The sequence below is a fragment of the Ranitomeya imitator genome, chromosome 3 (assembly GCF_032444005.1).
Source record: "Ranitomeya imitator isolate aRanImi1 chromosome 3, aRanImi1.pri, whole genome shotgun sequence".
Classification (NCBI taxonomy): Eukaryota; Metazoa; Chordata; class Amphibia; order Anura; family Dendrobatidae; genus Ranitomeya; species Ranitomeya imitator.
The window spans coordinates 321734777-321761703 of NC_091284.1; the positions used below are offsets into that span (position 1 = coordinate 321734777).

The window sequence follows — 26927 nt, forward strand, 5'->3', positions numbered from 1 at the left end:
TGTGTGTGTGTGCGTATATATATATATATATATATATATATATATATATATATATATTACACTATATAATTGTCTAAGGGTCACTTCCGTCTGTCCTTCTGTCACGGTTATTCGTTCGCTGACTGGTCTCGGCAGCTGCCTGTCATGGCTGCCGCGACCAATCAGCGACGCACACAGGCGCCCGCATACACCCCTCCAGTCTGCCCTCACACAGGGTTAATGGCAGCGGTAACGGACCGCGTTATGCCGTGGTGTAATGCAGTCCGTTACCGCTGCTATTAACCCTGTGTGACCAAGTTTTTTTTACTATTGACGCAGCCCTATGCAGCGCCAATAGTAAAAACATTGAATGTTAAAAATAATAAAAAAAATAAAAAATGATTATATACTCACCTACGCCGCCTTACCCGCTCCTCGCGATGCAACCGGCACGTTTCGGTCGCACGGATGGTCTGGCAGAAGGACCTGCCATGACGTCATGGTCATGTGACTGCGACATCATCACAAGTCCTGTGCGCTTGCGCGGAAAGGACCTGCCGTGACGTCACGGTCATGTGACCGCTACACGGTCATGTGACCGCGACGTCATGACAGGTCCTGCACGACAAGGACCTTCCGTGACGTCACGGTCATGTGACCGCAACACGGTCATGTGACCGCGACGTCAGCACACCCTGGGACCGGAAGATGCCGCCTGCACCCCACAAAGGCGACAGTCCTACAACGCGCCTGCGGAAGGTGAGTATATGTTTAGTTTTTATTTTTTTAACCTGTGTCATACGTGGCTGGGCAATATACTACATAGCTGGGCAATATACGACATGGGCTGTGCAATATGCTACGTGGCTCTGTGCTGTATACTACGTCACTGGGCAATATACTACGTCACTGGGCAATATACTATGTGGCTCTGTGCTGTATACTACGCCACTGGGCAATATACTACATGGCTGGGCAATATACTATGTGGCTCTGTGCTGTATACTACGCCACTGGGCAATATACTACGTCACTGGGCAATATACTATGTGGCTCTGTGCTGTATACTACGCCACTGGGCAATATACTACGTGGCTGGGCAATATACTACGTGGCTCTGTGCTGTATACTACGTCACTGGACAATATACTACGTCACTGGGCAATATACAATGTAACTGCGCAATATACTACGTGGCTGTTGTGAATTCTGTTGTCGAGCTCCCTCCTGTGGTCGTGAATGGTACTTCGGTGAGTTCGGTCAGTGGGCTCCCTCTGGTGGCTGTAAGTGGAGCTGCTGCTTCTGAGGTTCCTTACACAGGTGACGTGGTTTATCCTTTGGTTGGCTTCTCTATTTAACTCCACTCAGATCGTTTCTCCATGCCAGCTGTCAATGTTTTAGCATTGGTTCAGTTCGCTCCTGGATCTGTCTGGTGTCCTGTCTTCTCCTGCAGAAGCTAAGTTCCTGATTGTTATTATTGTTCTTGTTTCTTTGTCCAGCTGGTTATTTTGATTTTGTCTTGCTAGCTGGAAGCTCTGGGATGCAGGGTGGCACCCCCGCACCGTGAGTCGGTGCGGAGGACCCTTTTGCACACTCTGCGTGGTCTTTTGTAGGTTTTTGTGCTAACCGCAAAGATTCCTTTCCTATCCTCTGTCTATTTAGTAAGTCGTGCCTCCCTTTGCTGAAATCTATTTCATTTCTGCGTTTGTGACTTTCATCTTTACTCACAGTCATTACATGTGGGGGGCTGCCTATTCCTTTGGGGAATTTCTCTAAGGCAAGGTAGGCTTTACTTTCTTCTCTAGGGCTAGCTAGCTCTTAGGCTGTGACGAGGTGCCTAGGGAGCGTCAGGAGCGCTCCACGGCTATTTCTAGTGTGTGCGATAGGATTAGGGCTTGCGGTCAGCAGAGCTCCCACATCCCAGAGCTCGTCCTGTATGAGTTTAACTATCAGGTCGGGTGCTCCTAACCACCAGGTCATAACACGTGGCTGGCCAATATACTACGTGGCTGGCCAATACACTAGAATACCCGATGCGTTAGAATCGGGCAACCATCTAGTGTGTGTGTATATATGTATATATATATATATATATATATATATATATATATATATATATATATATATATATATCGCAATTCCTGAATTGCTGGTTTGACTGTGGGCCAAAATATGGATAAATTATAGCTCTCAAAATGGGGTGATGCAAAAACAACTTTTTGCAATAAAAAGCGTCTTTTAGTATGTGACAGCCAAACATAAAAAAGGGCTATAAAAACCCTCTATAAATAGTAAATCAAACCCCCCCTTTACCACCCCCTTAGTTAGGGAAAATAATGAAATAAAAAAAATGTATTTATTTCCATTTTCCTATTCGAGTTAGGGCTAAAGTTAGGGTTGGGGTAAAAGTTGGGGTTAAGATTTGGATTAAGTTTACGGTTGGGTTAGGGGTGTGTCAGGGTTATAGTTAAGATTAGGGTTAGGTTAGGGGTGTGTTGGGGTTAGGGGTGTGGTTAGGGATGGGATTAGGGGTGTGTTGGGGTTAGGGTTGGAGTTAGAATTGGGGGGTTTCCACTGTTTAGGCACATCAGGGCCTCGGCAAACACAACATGATGTCCGATCTCAATTCCAGCCAAATCTGCGTTGAAAAAGTCGGGCCTGAGATCCGAAATCCTATAGTCTGTAGGGATCCGTCTCATCAGGAACAGGAAACCAACTGATGTGTAGGTGAGGTGCCACCCTTTTGTAACTGTAGGTTTCCTGTTCCTGAAGGGCGTATCCCCTCTCTCGTGGTGCTGTCATGGGAGTCCAAATAAAATATGCTGCATATAATGCTGCATAAAGGTTAATGATAGCCCCATAAGATGCTTCACACAAAATACACCCATAAGATGCTCCATAAAGTTCATGATGGGCCCCATAAGATGCTCCATACATCCATAAAGGTTAATGATGGCCCCATAAGATGTTCCATATTAAAATATACCGCATAAAGGTTAATGATGGCCCCATAATATGCTCCATAGAAAAATATGCCCCATATAATGCTGCACAAAGGTTAAAGATGGCCCCATAAGATGCACCATATTAAAATATGCTACATACAATGCTGCACAAAGGATAATGATGGCCCCATAAGATGCTCCATATTAAAATATGCCCCATATAATGCTGCATAAAGGTTAATGATGGCCCCATAAGATGCTCCATATTAAAATATGCCCCATATAATGCTGCACAAAGGATAATGATGCCCCATAAGATGCTACATATTAAAATATGCCCCATGTAATGCTCCATAAAAGTTGATGGCCCCATAAGAAGCTCCATATAAAAATATGCCCCATATAATGCTGCATAAAGATTAATGATGGCCCCATAAGATGTTCCATATTAAAATATGCCCCATATAATGCTGCTGCGATAAAAAAAAAATAATGACATGCTCACCTCTCGTTGTTGCCCGCTGCATGGCCGGCTCTCTGCAGTGACTGTTCAGGCAGAGGGCATGCACTAAACATGTCATTGGGCCCTCTGAACTGAACGTCACAACCAGAGGACCTGGAAGACACAGCGAGGGGGTGGAACGGGGACAGGTGAATATCGCATGGCTCACCCTCCTGGCACTGCATATCAGTCCCTGCATCTTGGGTGCAGTCATCTCTCTTCCTGTCTTCCTTCCTGGGCTGAGCGGTCAGTGATACCGCTCATTAAAGTAATGAATATGTGCTCCACGCCTATGGGAGTGGAGACATGTGCATATTCATTACTTTAATGAGCGGTACCATGTGACCGCTCAGCACAGGAAGGAAGACCGGAAGAGAGCTGCCGGCCCCAAGATGCAGGGACTGATATGCAGCGATACCAGGAGGGTGAGTATGATGTCTTCTGCTCCCCCACCCCCGGAAATGACTCGTGTATAAGCAGAGAGGGGCATTTTCAGCCCAAAAAAATGGGCTGAAAATCTCGGCTTATACACGAGTATATACGGTACTGAAAATCGAGAACACGGATTTCTTTAACATAAAGAAAAAAATATATATATACCAATTTAAAATCACCATTACTGTGCCATTAGAGTAAATTCCTTACATTACAATAACACATTGCGCAAAAAAGGTCTTCTTTAAAGAGGGCATACACAAAACTAAAGGATTAAAAAAAAATTGTAAAATGAGGATACTTAGTTCTAAGGGAAAACATACCTAGCAAACTTGTGCTGACTCAGAACCAAGACATTGCCCCGAATCTCTGCAACAATCTTACTCTTGTCTTCAGGCCGGCCATGTTCTAAAACATGCTGAATGACATAGTTTCCATATTGATCCTGCAAAACAAAATTAAAGGAACAGGCAAAATTAGAAAAAAATGAAATGTAAGTATTCAGTTCAGGAAGAGAGTATCATTTCAGGATAAAAGCTTAGGTAACTGTCGGTTAAAAGAAAAAAAAAATACTAACATTAAATGCTGTCTTTTTACAGTAAATAATATTATTATGAATATACACACACATTCAGTGGGAAACAAGTATTTGATACACTGCAGGATGACTGCACCGTATTGAAGGGAGGATGGATGGGGTCATGCATCTCGATATTTTGGCCAGCAACCTCCTTCCCTCAGTAAGAGCATTGAAGATGGGTCGTGGCTGGGTCTTCCGGCATGACAATGACCCGAAACATACAGCCAGGGCTACTAAAGAGTGGCTCTGTAAGAACCATTTCAGGGTCCTGGAGTGGCCTAGCCAATCTTCGGACCTGAACCCAATAGAAAATCTTAGGAGCGAGCTGAAACAATGTTGCCCAGCAACAACTCTGAAACCTGAAATATCTGGATGAGATAGTGTGTCAAAACCCCTGCCACAGTGTGTGCAAACTTGGTCAAAAACTACTGGTAACATCTTACCTCTAACTGCAAACAAAGGTTTCCATACCAAAAATTAGGTTCTGTTTTCCTATTGTATCAAATACTTATATCATGCAAAAAAATGCAATTTAAAAAAATCATACAATGTGATTTTCTGGTTTTTATTTTTATATTTTGTCTCACAGTTGAAGGGTACTTACGATAAAAATCACAGACCTGTCCATTCTTTGTAGGTGTGAATACTTGCAAAATTTGTACGGTATCGTGTGTGCGTGTGTGTGTTTTTCGCGTGCACACACCCCTCAAAAAAAGATAAAGGGAATACTTAAAATACCACATCCTGGAAAATATTGAATGAAATGTTCCAGTTGCAATTCCTTATTCATAAGAGTGGAATGTGTTGAGAATAATAAAACATGATCAATGTAAATCAAAATGAATACCCATGGATGTCTGAATTTGGAATGATACTCAAAGTGGAAAATCTAATTACAGGCTCATCCAACTTCCATATGTGACCTCCACATCCCTGTAAGACCTCCCTACAACACCTAGGCACGCTCCTGATGAGGCAGCAGATGTTCTTCTGCGGGATGTCCTCTCAGACCTGGATTAAAGAATCAGTCAACTCCTGGACAGTCTGTGGTTCAACGTGGCATTAGTGGATGGAACAAAACATGATGTCCCAAATGTGCTCGATTGGATTCAGCCCCGGGGAATAGGAAGGTCAATTCATAGTATCAATGCTTTCATCATGCAGAAACTGCTTACACATTTCAGCCACATTTCAGCCTAGCTAGCATTGTCATGCATGACAAGAAACCCTGTGCCCACTGCACCTGCATATGGTCTCACAATGGGTCTGAGTTGCTCATCTAGGTACTTAATGTCAGGGTACCGCTGGCTAGAACATGGAGGGCTGTGCGGCCTTCAAAAGAAATGCTTCTTCACGCCATTACTGACCCACTGCCAAACTGATCATGCTGGAGGATGTTGCAGGCAGCAGAATATTCTCCAGTGTCCCCAGACTCGGTCACGTTTGCTCAGTGTGAATCTGCTCTCATCTGTGAAAAGCATAGGGCGGCAATTTTGAATCTGCCAATCTTGGTGCTCTCTGGCTAATGCCCATTGCTCTGCATAGTGTTGGGCTGTAAGCACAACACCCGCTTGTGGACGTCAGGCCCTCATATCACTCTAACGGAGTCGGTATCTGACAGCTTGACCAGACACATGGATGTAAGTGTCTTGCTGGAGGTCATTTTGCAGGGCTGTGGCACTGCTGCTCCTTGCAGAAAGGAGGTAGTGGTCCTGCTGTTGGGTTGTTGCTCTCTTACAGATCCCTCCACGTCTCCTTGTGTACTAGCCTATCACCTGGCATCTGCGCCATGATCTAGACACTGTGCTGACAGACACAGCTACTCTTCTTGCCACAGCTCACATTGCTTTTTGCCATCCTGGATGAGCTGCACTACCTGAGCAACTTCTGTGGGATGTAGACACCGCCTCATGCTACTGTAGGAGTGAGAGCAATGACATAATGCAAAAAGTGACCAAAACAATAGACAAAAAGGATGATAAAGAAATGTCTGGTCAACACCTGCAGACCAACTAATTTAAATGGGGTTGTCTTGCTAATTGCCTATCATTTCTACCTGTTGTCTGTTCCATTTGCACAACAGCAGGAAAAATTGATTCACAATCTGTTAGCAGCTCTCCTAAGAAAAAGAAATGCGTTTCGGGGTTTTTTCACCACTGCAAGGCTCTATACTGTCATGATAAGGTAATTCAGTACCACAATGGACATTGAGGTCAGAGCACATACAGTGACCTGACAATAACCCAAAAACATAGAACGAGCTCTGAGACGTGGAAACTCTGCTGACCGCAATCCCTAATCCTCTCCAACACACTAAAGGCAGCCGTGGATTGCGCCTAACGCTCCCTATGCAACTCGGCACAGCCTGAGAAACTAGATAGCCTGAAGATAGAAAATAAGCCTACCTTGCCTCAGAGAAATACCCCAAAGGAAAAGGCAGCCGGCCTCTCTGACCTTCCCCGGCGCCGCCTGCACACTGCAGTACTTTGCTCTGCCCTCATCAGGGCAGACAAAGTACACCTGCGCCGAAGCGTGAAGACAAGAAAAGAACGTTATCGTAAGAAAATGGGAGGCGCGACCGCGACGCCCATCGGACCGGACCGCAGCAGGACCGACCCTGGGTGAGTATAATATAACCTCTTTTTCTCATCTTTCAGGATACATCGGGGGCTTATCTGCAGCATTACAGAATGCTGTAGGTAAGCCCCTGATGCCAGTGGGCTTAGCTCATCTTCGATTTTGGGGGTGACAGGTTCCCTTTAAGTATTTTTGAAAATCCATATTGAATCAGGAGCCCCATATAATGCTCCATACAGTTAATGATGGGCCCCATAAGATGCTCCATACAAAATAAGCCCCATATAATGCTCCATAAAGTTCATGATGGGCCTCATAAGGTGCTCCATATTAAAATATGCTCCATATAATGCTGCACAAAGGTTGATGGCCCCATAAGATGCTCCATAGATTGCTGCACAAAAGGTCGATGGCCCCATAAGATGCTCCATAGATTGCTGCACAAAAGGTTGATGGCCCCATATGATGCTCTATAGATTATGCCCCATGTAATGCTGCACAAAGGTTGATCGCCCCATAAGATGCTCCATAGAATATTATGCCCCGTATGCTGCTGCGATGAAAAAAAAAAAAATAAATAAAAAATGACACTCACCTCTCATCGCTCAGGCCCCCGGAACTTCATCTGTCCCCGTTCCACCGCCATGCACCACTGTGTCTTCAGTGTCTCTGCAGTGACCGTTCAGGCAGAGGGCGCGCACTAACCGCGTCATCACGCCCTCTGATCTGAACATCACAGCCAGAGGATGCGGAAGATGGAGCTCGGCAGTGGAACGGGGACAGGTGAATATCGCATGGCTCACCATCCTCCGTCATACTCACCTGTTCCCGGCGTGGTCCCTGCTTCTCCGATGCGATGGTCTCTGGCGACAGCAGTTTGTTCCTGTATTCAGCGATCACTGGTACCGCTCATTAAAGTAATGAATATGTGCTCCACCCCTATGGGAGTGGAGTCGCGTCCATATTCATTACTTTAATGAGCGGTACCACTTGACCGCTGAACACAGGAAGAGCTGCCGGCGCCCTGAGACCATCGCATCAGAGAAGCAGGGACTGCGCTGGGAGCAGGTGAGTATGACGTGACAGCCGCCGCTCCCCCTCCCCTGGGAATGACTAGTATAAGCCGAGAGGGGCACTTTCAGCCTTACAAAATGGGCTGAAAATCTCGGCTTATACTCAAGTATATACAGTAAGTGGTTTTTTAGCATTTTTGTCCCTACTTTATTTTTATGTAATTTCTATTCCATAAGCTTTGTTATTTTTTATGGTATATGCTTCCCATATTCTCTTTTTTGGTTTCTGTTAGTAGCTAGGTAGCTCTGTGTAGGGGATTCTAAGAAATTGGTTGAATGCACCAGACCATCGGAAGCCCGAGTTAATTGTCACTACAGCTTTGAAAACCACAGATCATCAATTAATTTTCAGATGTTACAGCAAATATAACATTTTAAAGTGTACAGTTAAATGTGCAGCTTAACTGCAACATTTGTGCAATGCAGGTCGGTAGCAGAAAGATTTTGTCTGCACATACCCTTATAGACGGATTCACTCTATAAGTACATGTCTATAGGGGTTATCCGGGAGTAGTTGGCTTACTATCTAACAGACAGTAACAGGCAGGCATAGTTTTCACCTGCCTGTTCTGCCCAATGCCGGCTCAGAGCGATTATGGACCATTCCTGCCGGAGATTCTGTTGATTCACATCAACTGAGAAGTTCTTCCAGGCTGCTCTATCAACAGGGCATGACTGCGAATGTCATGCTGATTAACAGCTGGCTTTCTGCAGTTAGGCAGCAGGCTATCAATCAGAATGACACAGACTGTCATTTCAATCAACAGGGCAAAGTGGAAAAGAAGGAGCTGCTTTGTTGATGTGATGTCTCAGAAGTCGCAGAATCATCAGCAGGAGCTGTCTGTGACTGGACTGAGCTGGCAAAGATTGTCGGCGGGCAGAACAGTCTGATAGTTAGCAACTTCTTGCTAGTCAGTTCTTAAGCCCATATTCAAAAAATAAAAAACAGGGTGGGCCATTTATTATAGATACACCTAAATAAAATGGGAATGGTTGGTGATGTCAACTTCCTGTTTGTGGCACATTAGTATATGGGAGGGGGAAAAACTTTTCAAGATGGGTGGTGGCCATGGCGGCCATTTTGAAGTTGGCCATTTGGAATCCAACTATTTTCTCCCAATGGGAAGAGGGTCATGTGACACATCAAACTTATTGAGAATTTCACAAGAAAAACAAATTTGCTAAATTCATGAACCATGTGTACAATTCATTTTGATGAATTTGGTTCAAAACACATCAGTGAATACCACAAGATTAAAAAACTAAAGTGCCTTAAAAAAATGTGTCAAATAATGAATAGGACTTATAGTGCATAAAAATAGAAGTTACCCTAAAAAAATGTAATAAATACATACATTAGGGAACAACCCTTACTGAAGTGCTATCCATCTAGTCTCCTAATCTGTAAGGACAATATTGGGAATTTTATTTTAGATTACCTGGTTATTTACTATGTAATCTGTAAATTGGAACTGATTTGTGTTTTACAGGGAACTCTTCTCTGTTTGATTTAATCATCGATATCACTAATTGTTTCCACTCAGTTTGAGCACAAGTGCTAGTCACTCAAGTTCGCTTAGGGTGCTCGGGTATACATGAAGTATAGAAAGTGCTTGAGTGACATGTTAAGAGTAGAGTTGAGCGAATTTGATAGGGTCATGGCTTATTCGGCAAGCTACTGCGCTTGCCAAACAAGCTGCAAAGGGAACCCGGCTTCCTGGATCGTTCCAGCTGATCAGCTGTCCGGCTCCACAGCTGCATGTGTTGCAACTGTGTGACAGTCATGACACATGCATGAAGAGCCCAACAAACATGATCTCCACGCATGTGTCGTGACTGTCACACAGCCGCAACACATGCAGCTGCAGAGCCGAACAGTTGATCACCCGGAGCAATCCAGGAAGTCGGGTTCCCTCTGCAGCTCATTTGGCAAGCACTATAGCTTGCCAAATAAGCATGGACCCGAGCGAACTCACTCATCTCTAGTTTAAGAGTCACCACGACCGCATGTCTCACCGCTGTTAACCACAAAACATGCCGGCATTTCCCATGTTTGTCAGGCAAGCCCCAAATGTTTTATGGCAGTCTAACAGCTATATGAGGGCTTGGGGACTCTAACATCTCACTTGAGCACCCTTGATACTTCCTGCATACCCGAGCACCCTAGGCAAACCCGAGTAATGAGCACTTGCGCTCATCACTAGTTACAATATCTTTGCTTTCATGTTCACTTATTCTATAATAAAAAATGTTTGAGAAAAAAAAAGTCCTGCAAGATATTTGCATTTATCAAAAAGAACTACAGAAGTTATGGGTTCATATACATTGCCAGAATCCATCCCTTCCTCAACCCACAATCTACCAAAACTTTTGTGCATGCCCTCATCATCTCCTGCCTCGATTACTGCAACATTATCCTCTGTGGCCTCCCCTCTAACTCTCTTGTACGGCTCCAGTCTGTCCTCAACTCTGCTGCCTGGCTAATCCACCTCTCTCCTCACTACTCCCCTGCTTCTCCCCTCTGCAAATCCCTCCACTGGCTCCCAATTCCCCAACGAATCCAGTTCAAACTACTAACACTGATCTACAAAGCCATCCACCTGTCCCCTCCCTGTATCTCTGAACTAATCTCCCAATATCTTCCCTCAAATAATCTTCGAACCTCTGAAGACCTCCTACTCTCCTCCACACTTACTCGTTCCTCACACAACCGCCTCCAAGATTTCTCCCGAATATCCCCAACCTCTGGAATTCCACGCCTCAACAAGTCCGATTATCCACCACCCTCGGTTCCTTCAGACGGAACCTGAAAACCCATCTCTTCAGGAAAGCCTACAGCCTGCAATACCATTCTGCTACCTCACCAATCACCCGGGCTGCAGCCTCACCAGCCACCAAGCTGCCGCCTCACCATCACCAGTGCTGCAGCACCCCCGACCTTCTGTCTCTTCCCCATTATCCCATAGAATGTAAGTACGCAAGGAGAGGGTCCTCTCCCCTCTGTACCAGTCTGTCATTGTAAATTTGTGTACTGTAAATGATATCTATAACTCTGTACGTAACCCCTTTCTCATGTACAGCACCATGGAATGAATGGTGCTATAAAAATAAATAATAATAATATACACAAAACGAACAATAACCAAAGGATAAAAATATATATAAATCTTTAATAGACAAACAAAAATACATGAAAGATTAACAAAAAGAAGTTATGGGTTGAAATGTACTCAAAGTATTTGCAAAACTGTGTGCATGGCTGTTTATGATACAAATGAATGGGGTCATTATAGAATGTAAATTGTAAGGAAAAAATTATTATAACTATCATTGTAATTACTTTTATTTTTGTCATGTCTAATAGTATCAGTTCTTTCTAAAAACAAAGACAATTTTTATTGTCTACAAACTTTTGTACACTAAGAGTCCTTATTAGCCGCACAGCTCAATACATTGCTATAAAAAAGCTACACAAACCTTTTCAAGTAATCTGTCAACCTTCTTGACTCTGGTTTTGGAAACCCAAAACCTCCATTGATAACTCTGTTGTATTATTCTTCAGTTATTTTTCCCAGAAATATATTAATTATTTCACAACTGTTACAATTTCCCTTGTCACAGGAGTGTGCCCACTAGCAGTTCTGGGTTATGTCAAAGCGCGGTTCGAGTTTTTTCTTAAACCCATAGATCTGCATTGATACAACAGATTTTGATACAACACTTGGATCAAATTCGGAAAAGTCTCCCACTCAGCCCAAGAGAAAAAAAAAATAAATAAACCAGACATGTGCACCATCCAAGGAATGAGTGCTATTTGTTAATTAACCCCGGATAGCACTCCCATGAAAAAAATCAGTCATGTACACCAGCCCTAACTTTGTCAGCAGTGATTTAACATTGACAAATTCTGGCACACACCTACTGGTATCTCCCAGTTGCAAATGTCTTCATAGGGTATGTGCACACGTTCGTATTTTCAAGCAGAAATTTCCTGACAAAAACCGAACATTTCTGCCAGAAATCCGCATGTGGGTTTTTTTGCATTTTTTTCGCGGGTTTTATGCGGTTTTGACGCTTTTCTTTGCGTTTTTTTCCCCAATGCATTACAAAGCGGGAAAAACGCAAAAAATCTGCAAAATTAATGAACATGCTGCTTTTTTACCGCGATGCGTTTTTCGCGGGAAAAAAACGCATCATGTGCACAAAAATTGCAGAATGCATTCTAAATGATAGGATGCATATATAGGCTTTTTTAATGCATTTTTATAGCGTTTTATCACGAAAAAAACGTGAAAAAAAAACACAAAAAAACCTGAATGTATGCACATACCCATAAGTTTTCAAATGGAGTGACCAGGACAATACACACACTTATTATATACCTGTACTAACTGCTCAGTGTGCTGATGCAACTCCTCCAGAATAGACAGTGTTTGATCAGGAAGGCAGTGCTCCAAAATCCTCTGAATAACTCTGCAGCCATATGGATGTGTAGAGAGTGCAAACACCTGCAAAATAAATGGTCAGAGTTCAAAAACTATTCTTACACGAATGCATACAAATGGAAGCAAGTCCACATTGACACAAACGATCAGATATCTGAGCAAAGATAATATATATACTTTATGCATGAAAAATATGTGTTCTCTACCTGACTCTTGAAGGCATCAATTATGAACTGCAGAGACTGTGGCTGAACACACTCTATACACTTCTGTACAACATGATTTCCATTTTGGTCCTTAACACATTTCAAAACGTGACCATCCAACTCCCGAACCATTTCATTCTAAATAAAAAAAAAAAAAAAATCGATTCAAGTGACAAAGAAAACCAAGCAACAGTAGAGTCCCCAAAAGAAAAGGCAAAGCTCGCATCTACGGGTTCATATGCATAATGCAGGCCGAAGCAAAATGCAATATGATGTACAGGGTGATTCACTCGCTATTTTATCAGGAAAAATTGCTGTAACTTCCAAAAGACTATCGTACGGAAATCTGGACTGTACATACCTTAGTTCATGAGAAAATTATGTTTAAAGCAGGTGTTGAAAATGTCCACAGTTTGCATCACGTGCCAATCTCCTGGGAAAACCTGTGCAACGACAGAAGCCACAGGTCGCTGTTTCGCATTTTTGAAAGGTTTCCTCAGACATTTTGGAACATCCATCATGCCTATCCATTAGTGTTCCTGTACGTTCCAGCTTATTCACCAGCAATAGAATACATCGTTTGGACAGCGGATTTCGACCTCCAAACTTCTTTAGAAATTCACTTTGGCACCTTATCACGGATCCCTTACTCCGTGGTGTCACTAAGTCGTCACGTGTCCGCTCTCACACGTGACTTGGGGTTGTGCCTGCAAGGGTTATCTATCTCCCTTCTCTCAGTCCAGCATTTAACCTCTGTCCTATGCTGTAATGAAAGCATAAATCACACACCGACCCAGGCCATACACCCGCTGCCACCAGTCACCGAATACACGGGCGAGGAGTCCCGGACTATTAATAATAATATTGTCTATCACTCATAAGGCTCACATACCTTAGGCTATGGATTCTTTTAGAACATTCAAGATTCAGCTTGTTAAAGTTTTATACTTTAATAACAGTAGGGTCAGTGCTTACAATAAAAAAAAGATATAAAAATATGATAATAAAAAGACATACAACTTATACAAAACCGTATAAAATTAAAGAGGAGAAACATACAGAAATGATCTAACTGGTAGTTGCTTTCTGCTCCCTGAGGGTAGGACGGATGTAGATTGGATCAAACCAGCTTCTCAGGCTGCCCCCATTATGTGAACACAATTCTCTATATACAGCCATAATTTATAGCTTGGTCTGGAGGTCAGGTTTCTAGACCGCCCCCTCAGGTTAATATAATTGCTTAATTTTTGATTGGGTCACGGCCGCACCCCCAATGAACATATTTTTCTCTTGAGACACCCTGTGTAAAAGGTTCTCACTGATAGATACCCTCAGGCCGCAATTAACATCTCCCCTCCAAAAGCTAGGAGGTGTCAAATGTTACCTTTCTTCTTGGCCCTAGCTAGACCTCCTTGTGAGATTTGGAGACAGAGTCTACTTGTCCCAGGGAAGTACACTAACACCTGGGTGCGACTTGTAGCTTTTAGGACAGATGTTACATTTGCCAGTAACAAAAATAAATCTACACATAGTCCACTGCACACACACACACATTATAAATATATATATATATTTATTTGCATGGGGGTTGACTTACAGGTCAGCTCCCTAGCACGTATCTGTTTCCGCCCCACCTTGGCGAGAAAGGCCATCAGCATTGCCATGATCGACTCCCTTCTTGTGCTGAATTGTGAAATCATATTGCTGAAGTATCAAACTCCATCTAAGCAATTTCCCGTTGTCCTCAACTACTCTGTTGAGCCAACTCAATGGGTTATGATCTATGAACACGGTGAAGTTGCGCCCATAGAGGTATGGTTGCAGCTTCTGCAGAGCCCACACAATTGCCAAACATTCCTTTTCAATGGTGGCATAAGCCACTTCTCTGGGTAGGAGTTTCCTGTTAGGTAAAGAATTGTGTGCTCCTCTCCTTGTTGGTTCACCTGGCTGAGAACCGCAGCTAACCCATAGGTACTGGCATCTGTCTGCACTACAAACCGGCGAGTGAAATCTGGAACCTGCAGGACGGGTAAACTAACCAATGCCGACTTTAGGGCAGAAAATGATTCCTCACACTGAGGACTCCAGGAGACAATTTTAGGAAGTTTCGACCTGGTCAAATCAGTTAACAGTTTGGCCAGAGCACTGTAGCTTGGTACAAACCTAATATAGTAGCCAGCTGTACCCAGGAAGGAGAGTACCTGCCTCATTGGGTCGTGGAGTGGCCCAGGCTGTAATGGCTTCTACCTTCACTGGCTCAGATTTTAGCAGTCCTCCCCCCACCCGGTATCCTAGGTATTGTACCTCCCGCATGGCTACCTGACACTTTCCTGGCTTAACAGTAAGGCTATATTCACACGTTGCGGTTTTTACCGCAGAACCGCAGCGATTTTGCCGCTGCGGGTCCGCTGCAGTTTCCACAGAGTTTACATTTACATGTAAACCTATGGAAACCGCAAACCTCTGTGCACATGCTGCGGGAAAAACCGCGCAGAAACGCAGCGGTTTTCATTCCGCAGCATGTCACTTCTTTTTGCGGAACTGCAGCGGTTCTGCACCCATTGACCTCCATTGTGAGGGTCAAACCCGCAGTAAAACCCGCAGATGAAAAAATATCTGCGGGTTTTCTGCGGTTTTGTGGTGCAGAAACCGCTACAGCCGGAAGTGCGGGGAAGCAGGAGGAAGTGCGTGGGCGGAAGTGTGTGGGCGGAGTGTGGCTGTCATGATGGAGGCATATCGTCGCATGGGGATCGATGTCGGTCGCTTGATCGATTTGGTATGTATGTGTGTGTCTGTGTGTGTGTGTGTGTGTGTGTGTGTGTCCCCATGCGACGATAGTGCCACCCAATTGTGTTAAATCACCGTATGGGACTACTACTCCCATCCGATATTAGGATGGGAGAGTTGTCCCTGTGTCCGGCGACTTTAGCACAATTGTACGGTAAAACAAAACACATCACACACAATACACACACAATAAACGTGACATACATGACACACAGTACATAAAACATAGAGTATATACTCACCAACACCACACTTGTAGGCGAAGCCCTCGTCCATAGAAAAAAATCCCAAAAAAATAAACCAAATTCATACTCCCTGTCCGCAGAATCCAAAACCGAGTGTCCCACGACGATCTCCTGCTCTCCGGTGATACACTGCCAGGAGCGAAGCTCCTAGCAGTGTATCGCGTACTGTTCCGGAGCTCAATGGCGCCGGCATCTCGGTTAACGGCAGTACAGCTGCGTTGAACTTTCCCACGCAGCACTGCCGTTAAGCGAGAGTGCCGGGGTCAATGACCGCCGGTAAACTCGCTCGCGCATGCGCAGTGACACACCGACAGGAACTATGGCTCCTGTCAGTGTGTTGCTGCAGCCGTGGAGAGCAGACACATCTCTGGATGTGTCTGTTCTCCATGGAAGATCTTCGTGGGACCATCGATGGATTTCTGCGGACAGGGCCAGGGAGTATGAATTTGTTTTTTTATTTTGCCTTTTTTTCAGGTCGAGGGTCTTCAGGATGGATTAAGCGTACAATAAAAAATGGTCAAAAAGTGGGTGTCTTTATTTCATTAAAATATTTTTTTCTAGTCTTTGTGGTTTTTTTTTAACCCTTTCATTGGCTTAATAATGGATAGGCGTCTCATTGACGCCTCTCCATTATTAACCGGGCTTAATGCCACCTTACAATAGCAAGGTGGCATTAACCCCTCATTACCCCATATCCCACCGCTACACGGGAGTGGGAAGAGAGGGGCTAAGTGCCGGAATTGGCGCATCTTTTTGATGCGCCTTTTCCGGGGCGGCTGCGGGCTTATATTTGTAGCCAGGGGGGGGGGCAAATATCCATGGCCCCTTTCCTAGGCTATGAATATAAGCCCACGGCTGTCTGCGTAGCCTTTCTGGCCTAAAAATATAGGGGGACCCCAACACTTTTTTTTCGGGGCCCCCTATATTTTAGTGCCAGAAAGGCTACGCAGACAGCTGTGGGTTAATATTCATAGCCTGGGAACAGCCATGGGTATTTTAACCCCTTCCCGGGCCTCAAATATTGGCCCACGGCTGTCTGCCTAGCCTTTCTGGCCTAAAAATATAGGGGGACCCTACGTATTTTTATTTGGGAGGGATCCGTGTGATGTCCGTGTGTCTGCTTTTGTGTCTGTGTCCTTGCATTGCAACAATTTTTTCAATGTTAACACTATGACAGAAAAAATGCACACGGATGGCACACAGACAACATCCGTGTGCGGTACGTGTTTACACGGACCCATTGACTTTAATGGGTCCGTGTAATCCGTGCGCTCCCACAAATACTGACATGTCTCCGTGTTTTGAAAACGGACACACGGTCCTTGAAAACACGCTGACATCTGTAGAGATACATTGATTTTAAAGTGTCTACGTGAGTCAGTGTCTCAGGTACGTGATAAAACTGTCACCTCACGTACCGGAGCCACTGACGTGTGAAATGCAATGTCAAATTTTTAAACATTTGTGCTGTAAGGAAACCTCTTAACTCCAACATGGAAGTTGAGCTAAGCCCACCGGCATCAGGGGCTTATCTACCCATTCTGGTATACTGTAGATAAGCCCCCGATGTATCCTCAAAGATGATTAAAAGAGGTTAGATTATACTCACCCAGGGTCGGTACCGGTCCAATGAGCGTGGCGGTCTGGTACAGCTCCTCCCATCTTCTTATGATGACGTCCTCTTGTATTCACGCTGTGGCTCATCTCCCTGGTGAGGGCACAGCAACGTACTGCAGTAATGCAACGTAATGCCCTCAACAGGGCAGACAAAGTACGCCTGCGCAGGAGCCGCAGTGTGAATACAAGAGGACGTCATAACAACAAGATGGGAGAGGATGGACCGGACAGCAACGCCCATCGGTCCGTTACCGCCCCTGTGTCACTATAATCTAACCTCTTTTGATCATCTTAGAGGAAACATCGAGGGCTTATCTACAGTTCCCATTTTGGGGGTGACAGGTTCCCTTTTAGATTACTTATCATTTGGATATAGTATGTAATGACACTATTCTATTCATTGTAGGTTCGCGATATACCTTGTATATGGGATGCCGCTGATGTGTCCTACAAGGACAAATATTTCCGAGACCATTGCTGGACCAAGATTGTGAGGGACCTCTATCCGGAGTGGGATTCCCTGTCCATTGCAAACCAATTAGAAATTGGTAATTATATTGTTACCGATTATTATTAATATTATTATTATTAGAGTTTATGATACATTTACTTTGAAAATATATATATATATATTTTTTTTTCTTAGAAAAAAATGTCAAGCAGAGATGGAGGTCAGTTCGTGACCGGTACAATAAATTCATCAATACATGTGACCGGAGTGGATCTTCTCCAAGTCGAATAACCTTTCCTTTTTACGATGAACTGCAGTTCCTGCTCACAAGCCGGACTTTGCGGAGGTAGGTTATAAACCACTAATATATTTGTAGCCTCATCAATGTTGCCATGTGGTGTAGCACAGTTGACTGCGTATTGAACCCTGTGTCCTGCCGCAGCGTTCAATACACAGCATCCAGAAATTATACCATAGTGAAGAGAGCATTTTCCAAAATCCTGTCTGCGCTATCATTCCAAAGATGGAGTTGTGAGAGGTATGGCACTACACCGTGTCTATTTATCTTGTGTTGGCACTTTGACTGCGCAAGATAACTAGCACATTGTTTGGCTAGCATGTTGTGATAACGCATGTGTTAAATCAAAACATGCATTATCAGCACACATGCAAAAAAATAAACTGCGTTTAGGAGTAATCGGCCTTTATGCTGTTCCTAAAATGTTGCTCCTCCGCAGCGGTCATGATTAATAATTTTTTTCCTTTTCTCACACAGGACTGAGGGAAACCTTTCCAACCCGCCTCCTGTGGATGACCACTCCGAAGATGGAGCAGGCACTGATGGAGCAGGCACTTCCTCGGGAGCGGGAGGGACAATTTCTCCATCTCTTACCACAGCTTCTGCTGAAGCCGCATGTCCAGCAGCTGCTGCAGGCACATCAACTGCAGCAGCTGTTGGATCATCTGGTTCGTCAGAAGCTGTGGTAACAGAGAAGAGAGCTCCCTATCCGGTGGCAGGAGAGTCCATTAAAAAAAAAAAAAAAAAAAAAAATGAGGATAAAACTGAGAAGATGGCCAGTGACACACTTGATTTACTGAAACAATCCTCAAGTGAGGACCAGTGTGACTTTTTTGCATTGACCATTGCCCGAAAGGCACGCTCACTGCCACCGGATAGGCAGTCTCTCTTCATGTCTCTGTACCAAACATCCCTCACCGCTCTGGAGGACCCTGCTCCAATTGAGTCATATCAGAATGTTTTGACGGGGGTTTTCGGACTCTTTCGCCCACGACCGAAACCCAGTGAACCGCACTATAGAGCGTCTTCCTACACCCAACCGGCACAGAATTTTTCTGGAGGAGGAAACACAAGCCTGGGACCATCAGCAAGTCAATCTTTCATGACTGACACAAGTAGCTCATATGGGTGTTCCCAGGAATACACCTACTTGCATTAAGATGCAATTGTTTTTGAAAAAGTTAGTTCAGTTTTGCATATTGAAAAAATTTTTCTCAACTGTTTGGAAAAATTTAGTTGCTTGTTAAATAAATTAATGTTGATCAAATGTCATCTCTGATTTTTAGATACTTTACATACTTAGCTGACAGGTGTACGGTGTCATGGCTATATGGGGGCTGGACTATGGGATGGACATAGTGTGATGGCTGTATGCGCACTGGACAATGGGATGGAGAATAATCATTAGTTAAGAATTTTATATATACAATACTTATTCAATCCAAAAACAACCAAATTAAAATAAGAATTTTTTTATTAACCATAAATAAAAATTACAAATTATTTTGTTCCCCAAAAAAATACAACAAACAAAATTGAATATCGATGTTGATTTTGATTAATAGGGATCTTGACATCTTCTATCTTTTGGTATAGATCTTCCCATCTTGGTCAGTCAATGTTCTTCCATCCTTCTCTGCTGCTCAGGCTGCCCAACACCAGCACAGGAGTATTGCATGTGCACGGCACCTTCTGGACTCATGAAGTAGTCAGTGAAGGATTCTCTCACACGCACACCCGAGTTGGACGGCCTTCCCAGACCCACGTTGACCACTGGATTTAATATTGGCTGCTGGTACTCCACATCTACGTCAGTGTTGTACTCACGAGCATAGTTGTGGAGTACACAGCAAGCCTTAATCACAGTGTCAACGGTGTCTGTGTCCAACTGGATGGGTGTGTGAAAGATCCTCCACTGACTAGTCATGATCCCAAAGGTGCATTCCACATATCTGCGTGCACGACTCAGCCGATAATTAAAAATCCTTCGCCGGGCATTCAGTCCCCTTCGTGGGTATGGGCGCAGCAGGGTTGTCGTTAAGGGAAACGCCTCATCCGATACCATCACATAGGGTACTGGATGTGTGGAACCCGGCAAAGGTCTTGGGGCTGGGAGCGTTCCGCCATCTTGAAGAATTTGCATCCCAATCTGTGACGTTCGCAACACCCGAGAATCCCCAGTACTACCATAGGCACCAACGTCAATGGCAACAAATTTGTAATGTGCATCAGCCACCGCCATCAGGACCACTGAAAAATACTTCTTATAATTAAAGAAGCGTGATCCTGATCGTGGTGGCTGCTGAACCCTTACATGTTTACCATCGACTGCACCTATGCAGTTTGGGAAAGTATTCTATAATGCTGCCCTTAGTAACACGGCACAACACAAGGGTATCAATAAATAAACCACCAGTCACATCAGAAGGGACTTGCAGGTCCGTGTCCAGCCACTCCAATGTTTAGCCAACGACACCACCCTCCTACTTCCTTCAACGCACTAATCCGGCCTGTTGAGGGCAGAAGTAAGTCCTGCAGTGAGCGAAGGCAAGAAAAGGAGACAGGCCCAGCGCATGCACATCTGCGCACTTTGCTCTATCCTCATCAGGACCAGAAAGTACATCTGCGCAGAAGAGAGGTATCGCAAGAAGGGAGGCGCACAAACTGGACACAGCAAGATGGGATAACATTACAAAACACACACACGGGTATGATGTATCTCCACTGACCCAGGGCCCAAATTATAGAATTCTGTAGATAAGGCATAAAATACAGTGGGCACATCTGGTAGCACACAAAAATGTTTACAGTTTCCTGGCGTGTTATAAACATGATATTTCCGGTAAAGCATTTGCCCGTAAAGTATTTGCCCGTAAAGCAGAGCACAGTGGTGATGTCACCGCTCTGCTTTCCGTCCAGCGCACTTACTGCAGGGAAGCTGACGCTGCGGGACGCGACAGGAATGGATGTTTTTTTTTTTTTTTTTTTACAATTATACAATGGTAACTAGGGTAAACATCGGGTTACTAAGCATGGCCCTGCGCTTAGTAACCCGATGTTTACCCTGGTTACTCGGGGACTTCGGCATCATTGGTCACTGGAGAGCTGTCTGTGTGACAGCTCTCCAACGACCACACAGCGACGCTGCAGCGATGGACATCGTTGTCTAGATCGCTGCAGCGTCGCTAAATGTGACGGTACCTTTATTAGTTTGTCAGTGTCTCCGAGACATGTGAAAACTTTCATCACACATACCGGACACACGGACATGTGAAAGAGCCCTAATAACATTCAACCCAAAAATTATTTACTTACCGCAAGGTGATGAGCAGCCTTTCCTCAGCAGAGATGGCCTTCCTCATAAAAGTGTCTTGCAGTGTGAGATGGGGGGAAACTATTGCCAGAAGTCGGTCGAACGCCAGGATTGGCAGACGGCAAAATGAAACGAACTTTTCCGGGTATCTGAAAATGGAAAAAAAAAAAAATAATAAAATTGTTACATAACATATCATAACATTTGTGGAAAAACATTACTTTGTATTTTCATGAATTTCTACTTACTTCCGCAAATCATTATAAAGCACATAAAAGTGGCCTTTTTGTGTACGTTCTGCAACAAGCGGGTGCACCCACAGTCTTTTCCGTCTTCTCTCCTGCTGCTGCCTCTAAAATAAAAAAAAATACATTTTTTTTACAACACAACACTGTGAAAATTAAGAAAAATCAAGATGTCGGTAAAGCGCTGTTAGCGTAAAAAAAAAAAAAAAAAGCACTTCAGCTTACCTGCTGTCTATGCATATTCAAGATTTGCAGCAGCAACCCCAGCATAAGTATCCGGTGCGGCCTGCGGACGTGTACCTGCGGCATATTTTGGTAACTTCCACTCATGTTTGCACAAAATGGAGGATGAAAGAAGAAGGTGATGGACAAGGAAATGACATCATTATTTTTTTTTTTTTGTAACTGAAGTTTGTCAAGTTTCCAGAGCTTTATTTAGGTAAAAAACGCAGACAATCTGCATAAAAAAACGCATTAAAAAACGCACTGAAAAACGCACCTGCGTTTTCTGCCATGAGCTGCGGATTTTAGTGCAGAAAAAAAAGCTGGAAAATCTGCAATGTGTGAACATAGCCTAAGACCTGCAGTTTTAAGCCTTTGCAACACCTGAGAAAGATGTATGAGGTGTTCCTCCCAAGAATCACTAAAAATGGCTATATCATCAAGATAAGCAACGGAAAACCATCACATCCTTCCAATAAGTGATTGACCAACCTCTGGAAGGTCGCAGGTGCATTCTTCATACCAAATGGCATCACCAGAAACTCAAACAGCCCGAATGGCGTTATAAAGGCAGGCCTCTCCTGAGTTTCTCTGGTCTCGCAACTTTTTTCTTTATCACCACCTCGTATAACGCTCTAATGGGCCAGGTTGCTCAGTTTTTGCATTCTCTCTGAGCCGCAATACATATTCGACCACTGAGACTCCAGTAGTTCTGGGGTCAACAGTCCTTAATCAAATAAAGTGGCCCCCTGACCCTCCTCCCATAAACCAGTTCAAAAGGGGAGAATCCATTAGACGCCCGGGGTACCTCTCTGTAGGCAAACAGATGGGGGATGTACCGCTCCCAGTCTCTCCCTTCAGTCTCCACCGGCATTTTGAGCATTTGCTTTAATGTTGCATTAAACCGCTTGTAGAGTCCGCTGGTTTGGGAATGATAGGCGCTGGCAACAAAATGCTGTACTTGTATTCTTTCACAGAGGCTTTCCATCAGATCAGACATGAACTGGGTTCCCTGATCGGTCAACATTTCCCTGGGGAAACCCACACGAGAGAACACGGTCAGTAAAACATCGGCCACTTGGTCTGCTCGGATGGAGGACAGTGCCACAGATTCCGGGTATCGTGTAGCATAGTCCACCACTGTGAGGATGTACTTTTTGCCAGAGCTGCTAGGGATTGCAAGTGGCCCTATAATATCCACAGCCACTCGCTCGAAAGGTTCATCGATCATAGGCAGTGGTATCAATGGAGCTTTCTGTATATTTCCAGACTTCCCAACGCTCTAACAAACTACACATGATCGGCAGTAATTGGCAATATCTGTCCCCATCTTTGGCCAATAGAAGTTGTGTGTCAGGCGAGCTTTAGTCTTTTGTATTCCAAGGTGTCCGGCCAAAGGAATTTCATGGGCAATCCCCAATAATTGTTCCCTAAATGGATAAGGGACGATCAGCCGCCGTTCATAGTCCCAAGATTCTGTAGTATCCGTGGGGATAGTCTCTGTATACAGTCTGCCCTGGTCCCAGTATACTCTCTCTTTGCCAGAAGCAGCAGGGGTCGGTCTGCAAGACATCTGACCTCCTCCAGACTGACATCTGTCTGCAGGGCCTCCTGGAAGCTCTGACTGTCAGCCTGCAGGCCCTGGCCTAGTGTGACTGCCAGGCCTGTTAGAATGTCAATTCTAAAGCTCAGGTGAGTTATTATCGCAAAACTAAACTAAGCAACACTGGTTTTATGAAAAAACGCATCAAAAACTATGTCAGGAGGAGCGGCAGAAAACATCACAGAACTGCCAACTATATTCCAGAATCGATTGAGGAGTCACAACAGGACACCTCATTAGATGTCATCAATTTTTCTTCCTGTGTTTTTTCTGACACGGACTTGAAATTGTTATCCCAGGGTTTAAATTTTGCTCCTACTAACACCAACCTAAACATTTTTTCTACACTTAAGGATATCAATAAATTTGTCAGGGATCTGACTATCAAGAAACATTTTTTTCTGAAGAAAAAAACGGTGACTCTCCTCCACCATATAATGTAAATGAATTTACCGGCATGAGCTTTGCTGAACAGAATGGTTTACTATGCCTTATGGAATTGGATACTCACCAGGAAACTTGCCAAGATATTGATGTGGCTTCCTCATTTAGGACAAAAAATCCAACATTCTATCCAGTCCACACCAGAACTGAAGCAATGGACAGATTTCAGGAAAATGTTGAACGAGATATACGTAATCTAATAATGAAATCCAACACACGTTCTTCTAAATCTAATTTAATGTGAACGTGATTCCCTTGATAAAATTCGCAATAATTCTGACAATCATAAAAATGTCAGATAAAGGTGGATCTGTGGTGGTATTTAACAAAAGTGATTACATAAAAAGTATTTTTGACATGCTTTCAGATCAAGATATTTATATTCAACTTAAATCAGATCCCACCTCAGAATATCTTGTATCTTGTAAAAAAAAAAAAATCATTGATAATGGTTTAAGTTCAAATTTTCTTACCAAAAAGCAAGCTGAATATTTATTTATTCGTTGATCATCCTAAGATTCCTTTCCTACATGCTCTACCGAAAACACACAAACAAATTAGACCACCACCTAGGTATATCGATGATTTACTATTAATTTGGAATGGGGATCAAGACTCCATTATACATTTTTATTTTATTTGAATAATCCGTTTAATCTTAAATTCACTAATTTTTTGGATAATCACTCCATAATTTTTTTTAGACTTAGTTCTCACAGGACTACCTCATAAAACCATTCAAAGTCATACCTATCGTAAACGAACCGCAGGTAATACTATTCTTCATGCTCAAAGTTTCCACCCCTCCCATACCATTCATTCAATACCTGTTGGAGAAGCTCTGAGAGCTAGGAGAAATAGTAGCAACGATTTGGCATTCAAACAAAAAAAATCTCATCAAAAAACGTCTCACGAACAGAAATTGCCCAAATTGGTCTGTGGAACGTGCGTTTAAAATAGCAGATGACAGATCTAGATCAGATCTTATTCAGTCTGTTTATTCAGAAAGAACTGAAAATAGCTTGAGTAAAACTTCTACTGATAGACCAGTGTTAGTGCTTACTTATAGCACACATTTCAAATCTATTTCTGATATTATAACACGCAATTTAAATATTTTGAGAGATGATCAAACAATGGATACAATCCTCCAAAATGGGATTTGTATAGTTTCCAGACGTGCCCCTATACTTGGTAATATTCTTTCACCTAATTTTTTACATTCCAATACTACTACAAATTCTTCTAATTGGCTGTCTGTAAAAGGTATTTCAAATGCGGTACGCATCCCTGTAAAACTTGTCTATATACAAAAAAAACTGCAATATTTTCTAGTTCCGATCACCAAAATTTTTTTTCTATCAAAAGCTTTATAAATTGTAACTCAGACTATGTGGTTTATATTATTGAATGCATTGATTGTCATTTGTTATATGTAGGTTCTACTATAAGAAAATTAAAAGACAGATTTCGTGAACATTTAAATGACATAGTGCAACCCACCTTACATCACACTTCCAATGCATCACATCACTTTATTAATACACAACAGACAAACCACACATTTAAAAATATATCCAATTGAGCAAATTCATAAGGACATACGAGGTGGTGATAAAGAAAAAAAGTTGTGAGACAGAAGCTTTCTGGATTTATTAAATACACGCACACCTATGGGCTTAAATCTTAAAAAAGAAATTATGTTGCATTACTGATTATTATTTTTTGTCCCGGTTATATCTTTATTTTCATTTGTTTATTTTATTTAACGATTATGTTTCAATTTTGTTTTTTTATTATAATTGTATTGTTATATATATATTTTTTCATTATATATTTTGTGATTATATACGTGTATGAATGTTCCTTTGTGATCTAAACTTCTGCCTCATAGATTGAAAGATTTTGCATCAAGTGTGGAACATTTCTAATCATGTCACAAGCAGTTTCTTGATCACCTGCTATACTTACTTCACCTGGCAAAGAATGTTTTTATACACGAACTTCTCATCTGGATCACTTGCTGTGGACTAAGAACACCGAGAGTGTTTGAAACGCGTTCAGCTATTTCATAGATGTCCCTCTGTAAGGCTACGTTCACATTAGCGTTTCCCGACGCAGCGTCGGGAAACGCAGCAGCGACGCATGCGTCATGCGCCCCTATATTTAACATGGGGGACGCATGGACATGCGTTGTGCTGCGTTGTGCGACGCATGCGTTTTTTTGCCGCAAGCGTCGGGCAAAGAAAACGCAACAAGTTGCATTTTTTTTGCGTCGAAATTTTGGCAAAAAACGACGCATGCGTCGCAAAACGCAGCGTTTTTGCGTGCGTTTTGGTGCGTTTTTATTTGCGTTGTGCGTTGCGTCGCCGGCGCACAACGCAAATGTGAACGTAGCCTAAACTTGCTTTTTGCTGATTTTGACATGCAGTGTTTCCATTTTTAAAATTTTTGGAATAATTTTTTTTTATCTTTAATATTTTCTGAGCTGGATTTTCTCTTCAATTCCAGAAGCCATTACAGCCTGGGCCACCCCACGAACCAAGAAGCAGGTACTGTCCTTCCTGGGTACGGCTGGCTACTATAAGGGTATGTTTAACGTGCAGGAAACGCTGCGTGTTTGACGCTGCATAGAGCCGCAGCGTCAGACACGCAGCGTCCAGATGTTACAGCATAGAGGAGAGGATTGAATGAAATCCCGTCTCCACTATGCGTGGTAACACGCACGCGGCGGCCCTGCGACTCCGGACATGCGGCGCATCTTTTAAGATCGCAGCATGTCCGTATACCTTGCGGCGACGCTGCGGCAACGCAAGGTATAGCACAGGGCCCTATGGTGGGGTGCGATAATCCCGGATGTGTGCTATGAACACATCCGGCATCATCGCGTCCCAGAAATTGGGCGGAGCTTACCGCAGAGCGGGTTTGCCGCTCCGACGAAACTGCCAGCCATCCTGATC

The 26927-nt window shown here is 43.5% G+C and overlaps 1 protein-coding gene across 15 annotated transcripts in view; it reads right to left on the reverse strand.

Annotated features, from left to right (window-relative positions):
- The window catches only part of PUM1 (pumilio RNA binding family member 1), a 247670-nt gene that overhangs the window by 33188 nt on the left and 187555 nt on the right, over window positions 1-26927 (reverse strand). For 14 of the 15 annotated variants that reach the window (XM_069756653.1, XM_069756663.1, XM_069756662.1 and 11 more), the window contains 3 exons: window positions 12743-12880; window positions 12474-12599; window positions 4185-4306 (listed from right to left, as the gene is read on the reverse strand). In XM_069756653.1, coding sequence (XP_069612754.1) covers window positions 4185-4306; window positions 12474-12599; window positions 12743-12880 — 386 coding nt within the window. The remainder of the gene's footprint in view (window positions 1-4184; window positions 4307-12473; window positions 12600-12742; window positions 12881-26927) is intronic. The other variant, XM_069756664.1, reaches the window with a different exon arrangement.